The sequence below is a fragment of the Chlamydotis macqueenii genome, chromosome 20 (assembly GCF_036417535.1).
Source record: "Chlamydotis macqueenii isolate bChlMac1 chromosome 20, bChlMac1.mat, whole genome shotgun sequence".
In the NCBI taxonomy this organism is placed as follows: domain Eukaryota; kingdom Metazoa; phylum Chordata; class Aves; order Otidiformes; family Otididae; genus Chlamydotis; species Chlamydotis macqueenii.
The window spans coordinates 10,271,206-10,288,195 of record NC_141575.1 but is presented as its reverse complement, the minus strand read 5'-3'; the positions used below and the strand labels follow the sequence as shown (position 1 = coordinate 10,288,195).

At 43.9% G+C, this 16,990-nt stretch overlaps 1 protein-coding gene across 1 annotated transcript in view; it reads left to right on the top strand.

Annotated features, from left to right (window-relative positions):
* Window positions 1–16,990, top strand: part of LOC104482992 (voltage-dependent N-type calcium channel subunit alpha-1B) — a 286,868-nt gene that overhangs the window by 6,885 nt on the left and 262,993 nt on the right. Inside the window, exon 3 of the mRNA XM_086763488.1 lies at window positions 2,134–2,273. Within this exon, the coding sequence (XP_086619614.1) occupies window positions 2,134–2,273 (140 nt within the window). The remainder of the gene's footprint in view (window positions 1–2,133; window positions 2,274–16,990) is intronic.

The window sequence follows — 16,990 nt, the reverse complement described above, 5'->3', positions numbered from 1 at the left end:
AGCGAGGTAACTTTTGAAAACACATATGAGGATTTCTCACCCCCTCTTCCTTCTCCCCTGTTTTCTGTACTGGGTTGGTGTCCTGGGATGCCTCTAGCTGTTACTGCGGAGAAACTGCTGGAAGAAGGCTCTTATTGTAGGATTCATGTTGAAGGTCATAAAAGGTCTGGTGGCCTTGCCTTAGCTCCTGTTTCTCTGTGGGTAAATAGCACTGAGATGGGCAGCTGGAGTTTCTCAGTCTGTCAGTGATGGCTTCCCTATCCTCTAAGCAGCATCAGTAAGGCTCTGTGGAGGGGCAGAGGGCTTGGAGGTGCTGATGTTCATGGAAACAGCTCCTTGGCTGGAGGAGAAGCTAGCTTGGAGTTTGTTGTTTTGTTTTTTTTTTTTCCCCCTTCATTTCAGCAAAAGACCTACAGTGAGACTTCAGCAGTCCCCTGCTCTGTTTTGCTGTCTGGCCAGCCAGTGCGTGTGTGTGATCCGCAGGTCACTGGTCATCTTGCCTGGCCCCAGGGGAATGGGAGGTGGAGTTGGTGGGGCTGTGAGGTTAGGAAAAGTGGAGATGACGCTGGATGAAAGATGAGGTATATGGAGGAGCTGGACTCACTGAGGTGTGTAGGAATGTGGGGTGCTGCTTTGTAAGAAACAAAACTTTAATTCAGCCACTGATGGAAAAGCCTGTCCAGAAACAGTGATTTCCAACAGTTTGGAGGCATCTTCAGGGATTTGTGCTTTGTGGTTGACTTGCTGAACTGGGTATACACTGAGGTGCTAAGTGCATGAGCCTCTTGGGAGGGGTGTGCTGTTATATTGGCCTTCCAGGTGTGAAACACTGGCTTTCTGTAACTGGTACCAGGGCTAAAGCATGGGTCTGTGTGCCAGTGCTGGGTCAGAGTCAAGCCAGAGTTGCCATGCTTGTAAAATGAATTCTTGTTTCAAAACTGCTTCTTGCTTTGTCCTGTGGCCACAAGACTTGGCATTCATCTTCTTTCTACAAGAGAACTAAAATCACCTTTTTTTTTTAATTAGTAGAATTGCAAAATGTGAACAACTGTGCATCAAACAGCAGCTCAACTCTTTGGCTCTCATAGTGACAAATGCCAAAGCCACTGGAACAGAGATTTCTAATCTCTTAATTTGGGAGTTTGCTTCCTTTTGGGTGGGGCTACTTTGCTTCCATTGGCTTCAGCTGAAACTGTGAATCTAAGGCACATTTGAAAATTGGCTATAGGTGCCAAAGTTAATTAACTTGAGAAAATAACAAAGCTAATTCTTGAAATTGATATCCAGTGCTTTCACCTCTTGCTTTGTTCCCATTTCTTGCCCACATCTTCCTTCCCAATGTGAATGCTTCTGTTTGGCATTGAGTTTGTGTTGAAACTCCTACCAGTGAAGTATAATACTGAAGGATCTGGTGCCATAGACGAAAAAGTTTATTAAACTGTGGAGGCTGAGCTTGGTTTTTCTCTCTCGTGAAGCTGTGATCCTGTGGTATGTGTGATGGGCCCGAGACACAAACCTGACTGCTTCTGCTGTTAATGGAAGAGAATGGGGGTTTCTCCCTGAATCAGATACACAGTGAAGGGAAAATAAATGAGACTGCAGCTGTGGAAAATGGAGGAGAAAGACTGAAGGAAGAGCTGATGGAATAAATGATAAATAAATAATTTCCTGCAAGCTTGCAGTGCTGACTTACTCCCTGTTCTGGGCTGAACTACGACACTCCCCAAGATCTCCTCTTGTTTCAGTTTCCTGGAAGAATTGTAAGGCACATGTTTTCTTCCATGCCAATAACTACAGAAATGTGATCTCAAGTTTAAATCCACCCTTACAGCAAAATTTCAATATTAAAATGCTCTCTAGAATCTTGAATAAGGGTGGAAAGCATGAGGTGAAATCATCAGAATAAAGGCAAATAGAATTTCCAATGTGAAAAAACATATTTACTTTCAGAGAAATAATAAAGAAATTCTTTTCTGTGCTTAGTTCCAGCAAACTTAAATCTTTTGGCTTCAACTCTGTTCAGGGAGCTGGAAAGGGTGTGCAGTTGGTGCACGTAGTTGTTGATGCAACTCTTGCTATCAGTGTAGAAACACAGATATCTCCTTTACACCTTTGGTTTTGATTCTTTTTCAGGATGACACTGAGCCGTACTTTATTGGAATATTTTGTTTTGAAGCTGGTATAAAAATCATCGCTCTGGGGTTTGTTTTTCATAAAGGCTCTTACCTCCGAAATGGTTGGAACGTCATGGATTTTGTTGTGGTCCTCACAGGGTAAGTGATCTCCTCTTGCCTGAAGTTTAAGGGGGACTCTTGCTTTGATTTGTGTTGTTTTTTAACTGTGGGTTGGGGTGGGAGTGATTTGAGTGAAATACTACTGAAAAACAGCATTTCTGATCTTACTGGCTTTAAATAATGGCTGCTGTGCTGCATGAGTCACTTTCGAAGTGTTGTTTGAGCCAACTGAAAAGAGATTTTGAGGATATTTATTTGTCTATATGCTGACATGTATCTAATCCGGACGCTTGCTGACATTTCTTGAACTTTGCACATTCTAATTGCCACTAGGTACTTGAAGCTGATTTAAATCAATCTATCTTCTGACATTACAGGATGACTTTAAAAGTCAACATAGAGTGAGCTAACAAATTAAATGCATCCTGTTTTCAAGCTATTACAACTTTGAAATCAGTGAAGCTTCTGCAGGAATGAATTTGGTCTGCTGTAAAATAACTTTTCCAAAAATAATTCAAACAGGGTGCGTGTCTTACAAAGGACAGAGCGGAAAAAGTGTGTGTGTTATATGTGTGTGTTATACCACACTTTGAAATGGTATCACTAATTTATTTATTCAAAATTCTTACAATATTTTTGTTATACATTGCAACAGTTTCTATATTTATGTATATAAATGCGGTGTAATGCTAGGGGATAATGAAAACACAAACACACGTAACAATTATGGTCTACAAATTGTGTTTTAAAGCTCTGAAAGAAATGTTCCAAAGGTCTGCGTGAGGTCCTGATCTTGCAGCCTTCGTCTTGGAAGAATTTCAGCTAGTTTTTCCCTCAAATGACTGCAGTCTGGCTCTTGTTATCAATATGCTCTCTTTTCACACACCTTCTCTACTATTGCATGTGACGAACGTGTGTATTCTTTGGTCGGGTTAGTGGTGTGGACCAGGATGCTGTTTGGAAAATGCCTGCGTACGGATACAAATGCGTTCATTAGATACATCATCACTGTAATTCTATTTGCATTCAGTGTTCCATGTGATGCGGCCATTGAGAGGCCAAAGGGAATTCTTTATGTATTGAGAGGGAGAAAATAAATATGCAGGGCTCGATTGTCCTGCTGCCAGGGCTGGGTATTTAATCAATAGAAACTTCAGTGGAGCCACCAGGAAAACCAGGTTTACAGACTTGGAAGCATAGGGGGTACCAGGATGAAAAGAGAATTAGCACAGATGCTACAATTATCCACACCGATGGTAGGTTCTGATTCCTAGTTTGTGCTATGCACTTCTGTGTATTAAAAAAAAAAAAATCAAGGCCCTGATTCTGGAAAGGACTTCAGCAATGTGGTTTAATTTATCCTTCAGCAAAGCATTCAAGTACATGTCTGAATTCAGCTGACTCCGGTGTTTCTGTGCTTAAAGTTATACATAAAAGCTTTTCTGAATTACAGCCATATTGCTATTTGTTTAGGCATGTTTTGGATTTGTTTTTTTTTGTAAACATAGGCCAAGAATCAAAATAGATACTGTTTTTTAAAACTACCTAGCTGTGACTGAGACAGTCCAAGTTGTGCGACAGTATCTGAAACATTGCGCGCGCGTGCCGTGCTTGCGGGTTCACAACCAAACCATGATGCTATGGGTGCGACACCAGCACCTTACTGGTGCTGTTTTATTGTGAGCGCTGCTTGCAGCGCTGTTTGATCTCTGAGCATAATTGCGGAATATCGGCTTGATTAGTCAGCTGTAATGAGGAACCCTGTTGCCATCTGCAAACACGCGTATTCTTTTGAAGTACAATCCTGTTAACGTCAAAGCTGCTGGTTTCCAATGGTGATGCTAGCTGGGCTGTATTGAAACTGTCTTGTACACGGGCTTCCTACCAGGAAGGCAACGCGGGGCCAGCAAAGTGTAAACCGATCGACGTTCAGTCCAAGAATCATCTCTGCTGAGGAAATCACAGACCTCTAATCCTGTAATTCCAGGGCTGGATTTAGCAAGGCGCTTGAGCTCGTGCCCAATTTTTGGTGTCTGGGGGGCCCTACTGAAAATAGCAGGGTTACTTGTGTGCTTGGTTAGATAAATGCTTTCCTGAGTCTGGGGCTGTATTTCCAAACCGGGTAAGGAGGGGGAGGGACATAGAGTAGAGAACTGGAATCATAGAATAGCGTTGAAAGATCTGCAGCTTCACACAGGGGACTGAATTAGTGTTTTCTCTGCAGCCTGTTGTGTTTTGCTCTGATTTTTCCTACATCCTTATTATGTTCTTAGCTCGCTCCTGTGTTGCCATGGGTCTGTGCTAGAAAGTAGGAGCTCCTCTTCCTTGGGCTTCCTTCACCAGAAAGGGCCAGAAACCCTTTCATCTGCCTGTTGCTCGCCCTAGCTCAGCTAACGGGGGGAAGTCTGAGCAAGGCCTTTTATTGGAGACAGACATCACTCTGATGTTTCTGTGTTGAGAATTTAAAGGCAGGTTGCTGAGGAGGGACATGTACTGCTGATAAATCTGGCTGTTTCTCCAAGGAGGGGCTGCAAGGTGGTGACACATGGTCCCACGACCTTAATTTTTGTTTCTGTGGGAGGTGGTCTTGGATCAGTGCATTTCAAAAGATAACCAAGCAGGTTCTCTAATTCATTAGGGAGTAATAAGAAAGGACAGTGCTAAACTTGTACTTGCTGTGTTCTTATAAATATAGATAGACAGGACATCAGTTTTTGAAATATCATTTTGCTGTATCAAAAGCTTTCCTTTCCATATGTGCAAGATTTCTGCTTGAAAATGTTCCTTCATGTTTCCCAGGCAGTGATCGGTGCTCAGTTTCATATTGATCTTCAATATTATAGAGGGATTTTAATTTCTTTAATTTCTATGTAAGCACGAAAGATCATGAAAATGCATTTCATGATGCCACACACAGAGTTGTATACCTGCTAATCCTTTGAGTGCGCATTTTTATTAAGGTAAATGGTGAGTGTCAGAAAATCTGATCTCATTTTCAGCTTTTAGCTAGAACCCATAAAAGCGAAGAGCAGCTTTGCTCTCGGTAGCTGTTTCCATAGGAAGAAGGGCAGCCAGTGTCTGGGTGTGTTTTGGAGGAGGCTGTGGGGGAAGGCTCTGCAGTTATTGAACTTACCCTTATGTAAATATGACAGCGATCACGCAGTAACCCTCTCCGCCTGCTTTTTCCAACCCTATTTTTTGCTACTCAATACCTGCACTCTGGGATTATTGATAAATCTGTATTTTTTTTTTATTTACCTGCAATGATGAACATTTTGTCTGTCAAAAATCAATAGAACTTGTTAATCAGAAAATAAATCAGGCCTGATCGTGTAGCCATGATTGATATCCTATTGAGTTAAACTGGAGTCTAACAGACAGCAGGCAGAACGGCTTGGTTTGTTGTTCCAGAAGACGCTTCCTCAGTTTTTCTCCACAGCAGTGCTGAGCTGCTTTTTTCTCATTTGCTTTCAAGGAAGCACACAGATTCACTGTTAATAAAGGCCTGGGAAAATAATAGATTGCTGCTTCTTGAAAGATTTTGTTTCCTCTGTAATTTTTTTAGTTATTTCTTGTAAACTACTCCAGTTGCAGACGAGTATCGAGGAAAGCTGCCGTGCTGTGATGTGCCTGTTGCTGTTGTGGAGAGACACACGCATATTTTACAGCTCCTGCTCATTTTATTTTCACATTTTTATGGGATTGCATTTGCTCCAGTGATGACATCACCCATTAGCAGCTCTAAATCACACAAAAATGCAATTTCTCAGCTGGCCTGGGGCTATATGATCTTAATGTGCTTTTCCCAAAGGAGGAGCTGAGGGACTTTTTGCTCTATCGCTGCAGTCTGTCTTGGGGCGGAAACCTCAAAAATCCACAGTTGTCTTGGGAACAAAGTCCTTCTTATATCCAGCTTCACCCAGACGGCTAACGGATGAAGCTATGAGCCTGGGATCAGAGCCTTGAGGGCTCAAACGGGTTTCTGTTGGAGTTCATGGGAAGATTTCTCCTGGTGTCCTGGGCTTTGGATACAATAGCCCACAGAACTGCTGTACTGGGTTAAAATGCAGACGTTCTGTCTGGAGCTGATATAATAGGGTGGCTGCTAAGGAGAAGAATGGAGAGCAAGACATGATCCTCAGCTTCCTGATTCCCAAATTTCAGATGTGAAGGAATTTTTGAGAAAAATACAGATCTATTTGCTTTAAACTGTGTGGTCCAAAGGGATGGTTCTCTTTGATTGTGTTTTGGAGCTTATTGATACTTTTGGCTTCATCATATCCCAGGTAATGGGTCTCATGGTTTAATTACATAGAACAAGAAAGGGTTATCCCTTTTTTCATCACTAGCTGTCTGAGATTTCCATTGATGCTTTCTAGATTTTGTAAGATCTGGAGACTAACAATTCATTTTTCTGCCTGCTGATGGTTTTATGAGTCTCCAGCATTTCCCTACTCGGAGATTTATGCTGCCCAGCCTCCCTTGACCTGAGAACTTGTCTGTGCACCTATGCTGTTGCTCTGGTCCTTGCCTGGGTCTATCACGTCTTCTTGGAGGCAGTGACCACAACTGTGTGTGGTGTTTGTCCAGCATGGAGAGTTGCTAAAGGCTGGTATAAATAAATGGAGCACTTGAAAGGATCGTGCTCTGTCTTTTTTGAGCAGAGTTAATTTTCTTGGCTTTCAATCAGCCTAGGTTGAACACTCTCAAAAAGTCCTGGTAGCTTCTTGAGCCAGTTGGATCAGCTGCCTGGATCTCTGGGTGGGACTGGCAGAGACAGTGTGTGCCAGGCCGGGAGCTGCCGAATGATGTGCACGAGGTCTCTGTGCTGCTACTGATGTCTCAGGCTGTCGGGAACAAATTACAAAAGCTAGAATTAGCTTGATTGTCTGGATGACTGAGAAATGTGCTCCTAGCTGCTGGTGATGCTAATAATTTGGAAAGTAACTCATTTAGTAGCATAATAAAGACCTATTTATCCTTGATGTTAGCTTTGCTGGTTACCAGGATCATCTTAGTATGTGGGCAGTCTGAGATGCTATTCCTGGTGCGGTGTATGAGGAACAGCAGCAGACTTGGTTGCAGTGATGACTGTAAAGGGGGAGGCTTAAGAACTGTAGAGCGAGCCTGGTCTGCACAGCAAGATATGGACCTCTGACCTTCTAGATTTGGGGTGGATGGACCTTCTAGATTTGGGGTGGATGGACCTTCTAGATTTGGGGTGGATGGACCTTCTAGATTTGGGGTGGATGGACCTTCTAGATTTGGGGTGGATGGACCTTCTAGATTTGGGGTGGATGGACCTTCTAGATTTGGGGTGGATGGACCTTCTAGATTTGGGGTGGATGGACCTTCTAGATTTGGGGTGGATGGACCTTCTAGATTTGGGGTGGATGGACCTTCTAGATAGGGTGTGGGGTGTGACGTGACCATGAAAATATTTGAGAAGTGAATGTCTGGTTGAGGGCTGGGATTCCTAAAGCTGTCGAATATACACAGATACCTCTATCTCTAGCACTTTTTTCTCCACGTGCATGTTCCTGTGCATTCAGAAGCCATTAGGATGGCCGAATCACAGGGTCCTATGTGGCTGGCTGTTGTGTGTTCCCTGAAACACCTCAATCTTCCCACCCACAAATAACCATAGAATGTAATAATTTGAAAAGCAAATTCAAAATGAAATAAAACCCCTTGGATGCCCATTCCAGCATCGCGTTAGACAGTATGCTCAGTGCTTTGTTTACAGGCTTTAGATCTAGACACCAAGGAACTAAAGGGGCTAGGAGCAGGGAAATGCAGATTTCTCTCTGCTGTTCCAACATGGAACTTTTTTTGGCAATTCTGTGCTAGAAAGCAAAGCTGAGCAGCACCAGGAGTTGGGAAAGTGGATACTTTAAGAGGGGCAAGCTTCATCTTGATAAGTTATCACAAGGAAAAGGAGTCAGCCTCCTTGCGTGTTTCTGCAGTATGGTGGTGATGGACTAAGGCTGACTGCTATTAGCACTGTGCATGAGTCATGCTAAGAGCAGAGCCTCTACAGATTTTAATGGAGCTGATCCTTGTTTTCCATTTCTTTTATGCTCCAATGATGGATATTTGGCTCAGAAAAGCTAAGGATACCTTCTTAAATTAAATCAGATAAAAAAATTGGACAAGGCAAAGGGGATTTACCTGTTTCCCTCAATACAAGGTGTTGACTAGTGATCTGGCTGGTGTCTGGGAGTGGTAATAAAGGAAGGCAAGCAACTTTTTTCTTTTTTTTTTTTTTTTTTTTTTAGGCAGAGAAAATGAGTGGTTAGTAACCGGAAGGGAAGAGAGTATGTGTGAGGTTTCAGTTTGAACAGTCTAAAGTAGTTCGAAGTTCTTCTGTTTCCTGTCCCTCAGCCATCTGAGCTCTTGGGGAGCTGAAGAACCAGTTTCCTTCAAAGGAGAAGACGCTGGACAGGAAGAAATGTTTTGTGGGCTCTAAACCCACCTTGGCAAATGTCCCTTTTCCCTTTTATGCACTATTACAGACAGTTTTGCCTAGTAGGGCAGCAGATTCCTTGGAACTGCAGCTTGCTTTCCCTCTGGGCTTGTTTCACCTAGCAAAGGGGGTCCCAGGCCATGCTGAGCCTGTTGGAGTGTTAATTAGGGCTCGTGTCTCTTTTTATTACTTACAGTGGATTTTGTGCAGTGATTTTGGTGGGGGTGGCTAGAGGCAGGTTGAGTTAAGCAGGTAGGTGTGTAATTGTGTAGCTGGCTACTAAATTAGGAGGAGACTTTCTTGAGCAGAGGAGGACTCAGGGCTGTGCTTGGAGGAAGGCTGCAGATGGTCACAGACCCTCAGAGGACCCGCAGGTGGGGATGGCGCTTCCCTGGCAGAAGTTATGGCTCTGCTCCGGTCATGGCAAACAGAACATTTCAGGTCAGAGTACTTCTCAAGGGCAAACAGATAATGAGATTGACGTGCTGTTCTCTTGCTTTATTAGAAGTGATTGCAAAGTATTGAATAGCTGATACGTGAACTGATAAATGATGGTGCCACACAACAGGAAGTCAGAAAGTTGAGGTACGAACAAATAGCTTTTCTCCAAAGAGACAAGAGAAAAAAAAACGCTTTTTCAGATTTCCATCTTGTGCTGCTTTCCACGTTTCGTGCCTTGTTTGTGCTTTCTAGAAGCTTTTTGTCCACAAAGAGGGGAGTGTGGGACACCATCTGAGGGTGCTTACATCTCCCTGGCCCTCAGGCCCTGAGGTTGGGTAGCAGTAAAAGCAGTCATCCCAAGTGAAAGGGAGGTATGCTTTCTCATCGCAGTCAGGGCTTTGTCAAAGCCAGGCAGGATCATTAGTCCAGAGTCCAGGCAGTATTTTTAGCTTTTTATGGCTCTTGAAGGGAGGCTGGTGGCAGGGAAATATTCTCTCTTGTGAGGGAACCAGCTGTACCATGCAAAGACGATTGTGAAGAATGCAGGTGGGAAGAGGACTCTGAACATTGTGATCTGCTTCTCATGTCTGATCCTGCCCTGGCAATCGTGTAGCATGGGCATCTGCTTGACTGCTTGCTCTTCTCTAGAGGTGAAAAGCATTGCATACCTAGATGCTATTACAGCTGGGTATGAATACTGGGAATTCAAAACCAAAACAACAAATAAAATTGCAGCTATGAAATGCTCTAATGTTCACTTTGTTAATGCTTCCCAGTTAAAAGAAAAAAAAAAACAAACCCAAAACAACAGAGTCCTCTGTGTGGTGTTGAGTGCTGTCTCATGATTAGGTGAGGAGGAGTGTTCAGGATTTCTCAGGCTCTTGTTTCTCAAATGTTGCTGCTTCTGCTGTGTCCCAGTTCCCAAGAGGCCAGCTTTTGATGGCAAAGTGCCTGCTCATTTGAGATGATAAGAACCTGGCTGTGATTGTTGAAAAGAGGTTTCAGAAAATCAGCCTAGTTCTAATTGTAATCTAATCCTGAGTGTCAGGAGCAAGAGTGTTACATTTGCATGCATATCTTTGATCCACAGCTCGCCCCAAAGGTTTTGGACGTTTTGGGACCATTGCCTTCCACAAGGCTCTCTGAAAACATCAGGGAAACTTAGCAGAGGTGGAAGAATTGATCTTCCATTTTGTTCTTGCTGAACCCCTAACAAGGTGTGTGTGACATCCTGGCCAGGGCGAGACTTCAGTGCTGGAAGCAGGAGAGTGGTTCCAGGTCTCTGTACAGGTAACCCAAGCTCTGGGTCAGCCCCAGATGTTTCGGTGCATAGAGATGCTTTTTGCTTAACTTCATCTGTCTTGGATCTTCTCTGTGAATGAGTTCAGTAACACCAGCAGGTGCAGGATGAGTGGGGCAGAGTGTGCATTGCGTGAACTCCTGGTTCCATGGGAAGGCCAGTTTCTTGCCATGGGGAAACCTGGCAGCTTAGACTGAGAAAGAAGTCCTGCTTCCTACATGTGGCACGTGCCAAACCTGTAGTGTGAGCTGGAGGGTTTGGAAAGTTGTCTGATCCTCACAAAGGAGCATGGCAACATAAACAGTGCTCTTCAACTACACATGAGAAATATTTCCTTCCTGGCATAGTAAGCATTGCCTGTATCAATGGCTGACAATTAAATTTAAGGCTTTGTGTCTCCTCCCTCCTCCATTTTTCCTGTATTCTGGTGGTTAAGAAAATCACCTTTATTGTTTTTTGATTAACAAATGAAATGAACTTATTTGCTTAGTCATCTCCGGGTGGAATATTGAGGGAACAGGTCAGGTTTTTCTGGTGGATATTCTTATCCTGTCAGTGCTGGAGAAGATGTCTTGCTTTCAAGAGCTGGCTACAGGGGTGGGTGTGTGTAGGTAGCTCTCGTGATCAGCTGTAGACTTTTAAAAGCATTCCTCTGGAGCAGGAAGTTTGGGTCACTCCTAAGTTAAACCCCAGGTTTTAGCCAGTAATGGGTGTAGCTCTATTCAAGTCAGCTCATGTTGGGCTGTGTAAGGTTTAGGCAAAGAAAAGATCCCAAGTATAGATTGGACTGATGCTGTGCTTCGCTGGGAATAGAAACTGGGAGCATGTTGGTGGTCCATGGGGTGATGTGGAGGTAAAGGAGTGAAGGACAGAAATGAGCTGCTTGGAGGAGACTAAGACTTTTAGCTACAAAAGGTCCCTGTGCTGAAGAGCTCTCAAACTGAACTGATAATCAGAAATACTTAGTTGGATGTAGCTTGGTTGTGGTTCAAAGACAACTTAAAAGAACTTAGAGCTCTCAACTTATTTTCCAGTTAATAAAAAAAAGAGAAAACTGTCTTTTGACTTAGTTTCCCATCCTGAACAAGCATCCTTGAATAAAATTTGGACATGGGAGCTTAGGAGGAAGGCTGTGAAAATGATTAAAGGGTTGAAGAAATGTCCATTTAAGGAGAAATGAAAAGGCTGAAGGAGTTAAAATTAAGAGGAAAGTCTCATAATGGGGAGACAGATGAAGAAAAAAGAGGAAATGATCTTTCCTTATCTGTTTTGGCAGGTTTTAAAAAGCATCAGTAAAGAAACTGAAGTTTTAGAACTTCTTTACTAATGGAAATGCAATTAATGCATCACAAGAATGGAATGCATCACAAGAATTTCCTTCAGCTGAAATGGTCTGTTTTGGGTCTGGAGACCGAAGGAGGCTAGAGATCGTCTACAGATTCACCAGAAAGGAGATGGATTTTTTGAAGGAGGATGATTAGGCCCTTCCTGGTGTTCCCTGAAACAAGTTAGGTGGAAATGTGAACAGGCTGTTTCATAATTGTCCTTTTCTTTATCTTGTAATTTCTTCTGAATCATGCTGCAGACATGACTCCAGAGCAGCAATCCAGCCTGTTACAACATGACCTGTGAAAAACAGCAGTAAGTGTCAAGGCTAAACTTTGTCTTTTTTTACATGAAACAATATCAGTAGCAGTAGTGGCATTCCATCACTTAATGTCTGATTTAAAGATCAAAAGTATTTTTGCAAGCTTTGCCACAGCTTAGAGAGAAACTTCAATACTCCAGTGCTGTGTTAAGTGTGCCCTCAAAACCTGCAAGCTTAAGGTTCGGGGAAGGATCTGGGTTTGAAAATTGACACTCATTTAAGATGAATCCAAGGTGGTTTCTGATAATGTAGATGCCATTTTGATAAAAATATTCTGGTTTTGTAGAGGACTGAAGTCTGCAGCACCTGGCCTGATGGTGCCAGAAAAGTTACTGCTCTTTCTGTGGTGGAACATCACCTTGACCTTGCTCTGGAAGGAGAGAGCCCTCCTCAGTTGCGGTTTCCAACCTTTGCAGGATTTGGAACATTGAAGAAGGTTCTGGCAGGTGAACTTATCTTGTCAGAGTGGCTGTGTCCTGAATGAGGCTTCAGTCAGACCTGAAAACACACCCAGCTGCCAGAAGCCAGGCACCAAAGCTCTCACGCTGGGTAGGAATGTTAACAAACCTCCCTGCTAGTGTCAAAGACAGATCTCTGCTGCTTTTCTGGCCTCTGGTGTTGGGTGAAGGCTGGTAGCCAAAAGCTGTGTAAAGTGGCAGTGAGCTGTTTCTGCTCTGTGAAGAGATATGCATTGTTGGCTGGTGCATTGGGTGGTAGATGGGTAGCATCTCCTTGATGGTCATCAGAAGTAGGTCTGGGGAAAAGATGAGATGAAAGCTTCAGGTCTTGGCTTGATAAAGACATGAACTATTGTATCATGGCTGCTGTGGCTACAGGACTGTTAAATCTCATTCATTTCAAAAGCTCATATCCATGTTATCCAAGTAAGTGATGGTGTATCGGTCCAAAAACATCTAGCTAACAACAACCACATCCCCATCACTGGTCTATGCAGATTATCTCTACTGTGAGAAACATGTGCTGAAATGAAAAAGTTTACCTTTCTTGTCTTCTGATGCCAAATCCCAGCCTTGTTTACCTGCTTCCTGGCCAGAAACACTGCGAATTCCTGAAGTTCTGTGATCAGACACATCTCCTAGCCTAGACTGGCTGGGTGAATCCTGAGCTTGTTGTGCAGTTTAAATTTCTTTTTCCACAGTAATGAATAAAGTACTTAAATTGGTTAGGTACAATGTAAGAGGATTTGGAAATACTAAACTTGGCTATCAGTTGTGGGAAAGATAAGACCAGCCGATGATCCACTAAGTCTCTTATTAAAAGAACATTGTGTGTGTATATATATACATATATTTTTTCCCTCCAGGTTACAACATTAAGACTAATTATAACAGGTGTAAAATTATGGTAACCCCTGACTTTTGCAAGGGGTGAAAAGGACAAAGGAAGCTCAGTATGATCCAATTTCCTTGCTTTAATTGGAAGGCATGAAAGAACATGAGACTATAGCAGCAGATAGTGCTGTGCCTGAGACAGATCCCGGATAATACCGTTTCAGTTCTCTTGCCTAGCAGATTGAGCAATGGAGTGGGACTTTGAGTGTCTTGTTTTAATTTGCTCCCTGTCTTACTGACTAATAAAGGATTTTAGGCCATTGCTTTTCTATTTTGTGTCCACATTTCTACCTCTTTAAAAATGAAGACAATAATGGTACCTGAATTTGTAATGTGTTAGTGAAAAAGGCTGGTTGACAGTACTGAAAAGATGTGAGTTTAAAATGTTTCAAAAGAAGTAAAAATAAGTCTTTTAAAATGTTGAAATCAAGTGAGGAGAATTTGAATCAGAAGTAAAATAGATGGTAACAGCATAATCTTCTAGAAATACAGATGCTCACTCACAGTGAGTGGGAGAGCCTTGCATGGAGCTCAGTGTTCGTGTACCATGGGGAATGTGTTAAAACGATGGCGTGCCACACAGGGGAAATTGCAAATGTGGGTGTCTGTCAGATTTGAACCTGAGAAAAGATTAGACCTTTGGAGGAGGTGACATGCTTTGAGTCAAAATGTCCAGAAGTAATGTCACTGATTTGCTAGAGAACAAAAAAGAGTGGTCCACTTTTGCTGGAGCAGAAGTGACTGATTAGGGAATGTCATCCACAGCAAGGACAGTCTTCAGGAAAACATCCTGGCTTTAAATTGCTTGAACCATGGGTAGATTTTAGAAAGATATGGCTCATGGTGCATACAGGGAATGAAAAAAAAAAAGGGGGTGGGGGGGAAAGCTGGAAGTCCTTGCCTGGTGCCTCTTTCTGTAGGAGAAAGATGGAGGCTGTGATGGTTCACTGCAACACCAGCCTCACTGGGAAAGCAATGCTGCTGAAGCCCTGGACTACAACCACCTGTCAGGTTCTGCTGTTTGGGTTTCAAAGGCCTGATCTGAGAAATCAGCCAAGGCCTGCTTGGCAGGAAGGAGCCCAGAGAACAAAAGCAAGCAGGACATGTATTTTATTATTCTTCTTTTTGAATCCTGGAAGACCTCCAGCTCATCAAATAGTATTTCTACTTCTGTTCCACCTAGGGCTGCCCTCTGGTCTTGCTTGTGTTGGGGGGATGAGCAAACCTTCCCTTGTAAACACAAACCTCTGGTCTTTAGCAGTGGTGGGACCAAATGCCCTGTGGGGTGGGAGATGGGGAACTAGTGTCCCTTTTCCTCAGGTCACTGTAGTGCATCCTTGCCCATTAGTAGGAATGGACTTGCCCCCCTGATCTTTGGAAACCTTTGTTCCTAGGGAGGAAGGTTTGGGCGAGGCTCAATTTCAGTCTAATAGCCTGTTAAAATCTTCACTTAGTTTCTTTGAGAATGCCATTAAAAATCAATTACATTAATGAGGCTCCGTTGGAGATCATCGAAATATGGATAGGATCAAGAAAAGTGACTTTGCAAAACAGGGCCCTTGGTGCTGCACACATTTGCTCTGCTTGATCTTCCTGGTCATGTGACCAAACCTGGTCTTTGTTTTTGTCTGCTCTGCAGAAGCTGACCTAGCTGTTCAGGAACAAGTGGCGAATGTCTTGCACCGTGGTGTAAACCCATTGCCACTGGGGTTAGGAGGGAGTAATTCTCTTTCCCTGTTATAGATGATGCCTCATCAATACAGTTGGGCTGCTCGACTAAAATTACCCAGGCACCACTGTCAGCTCTGGGAGGTCCTTCAGGCCCTGGTCATCCAACTGTGACGGCACAGCAGATATCTGCCACCTTAGAGGTGTCTGGTACTCCTTGCTGCTGACATTGCAGTGTGTCCATGAGCTTATGGTGTCATTGTCTGACAAGTGGTCGGTGTTCTCACTCTGGTCCCAAACAGGAGGGTATCCAGCGGCTGGACACCAGCCTGGCTGAATGGAGATCAGCCTTACTGCACGGGGAACAGTAGCACTGCCCAGGTGCGTAAGGGTGCTGAGAGGATGAACGTGTTGCAGCATCTTTAGTAATTGTGTTCTCTAGCGAGAGAGGCTGTGCAGCTTTCTGAAATGGCCAGATAGGTAAGGCTGTCCCCATCCTGCCTGCACTGAGCAATGTCTCCAACTCTAATTCCTGGTTTGCAATTCCCCTCTCAAATCTCATTTTATGTGCAACTGTGAGCTACTAGTTTTCACATGAAAAACACGTGAAACATAGTTTACATGCCTATTCTTCCTTCTAAAAAACCTGGTTTTTAACTGGCCAGTGGATCTTTTTTTTTTTTTATAAAAACTGAAAATAACTTCAGAGAGCTCCCAGAGGTTTGTGAACAAGCTCTGGACACACTGCTCCAGAGGTATGAGAGGATTGAGAGAAACCACCTTCTGTCCATGGCTAGGTTGTTAAAATCACTGTGATGCAGTTTGTGAAAGAGGAACCTGTGGAAGGAAGATCGTGATAGAGTGAGGCTTGATGTCCTTGTGGGAGGGATGCAGGCAGTGCATATGGCAGAGAAAGGTGGACCACAGGGACACCTTGTTGTGAGGCCGATCAGGACCCTGTATAACGCAGGGACTAGGAGCACAACCTCTGCTGCTGCTTCCATGGGGTACGATTTAACGAGTCCATGCACTGTGCTTGGTGTTGTGCTGGAGGGGACAGTGAGCCACTTGCCTCCCCATGTAGTTCATTTCTGGCGGTGGTGGGATTGCTTTGGGCCTGCTGCTGGTATAGGAAGCATGTCTGAAGGTGAGATAGCAGTGAAAGCTCTTTACTTGGAGCTTTGTGACGCTAGGATGGATGGATGTCTTGAGGTGGGGCTGGGAAGGAATCTGCAGTAGCCGCAGGGACTTGGGGTGAAGAGAGCATGGGAGAAGGACAGAGCACCTTCACCATGACAGAGAAGGCCTCTGTGTAGGTTCTTGCTGGGTGCTTCCCATCATACTTTGAGACTTCTGGATCTTTTCGCAGGAATGTTTGTAGGAAGGGAGGAGATATATGAAATCCAATTGCCTGGTGACAGCATTTCCAAACTGTGTGTGGGCAGCTCAGCCGCAGGCAAGTGGTCTAAGGGGCTCTGCTGTGAGGTGTAGTCCCTGGTGTTTGCAGCCGAGGGCCGGGCAGTGTATGAGGGTCTGTGTGAGGTGCAGGGAAATCCTACAAGTCCTGAGCGCTGCCTTTTATTTGTAAGAAATTTGTGGCCACTACTGAGCGCTCGCCTTCACCAGGAACCGTGCGTGGGTCATACTTACATCTGCTTTCCTCTTTAGGAGTAGAGGGACTCGAGCAAAACCAAAACAACCAACAAAATCTTTAAAACTCTGGCAGAAATGGGATGAGGACCCACGTGGTTGTTCTATGTGCCTTGACTGAAGGACTTACAAAGTGCAGCTAAAAAGAGCCATCCGTACCTTAGCTAAAGCGTTGATGTAGGGCGGTAGGCAGAAAACTGCTGATCTGGTACCCTTCAACAGCTACATCCT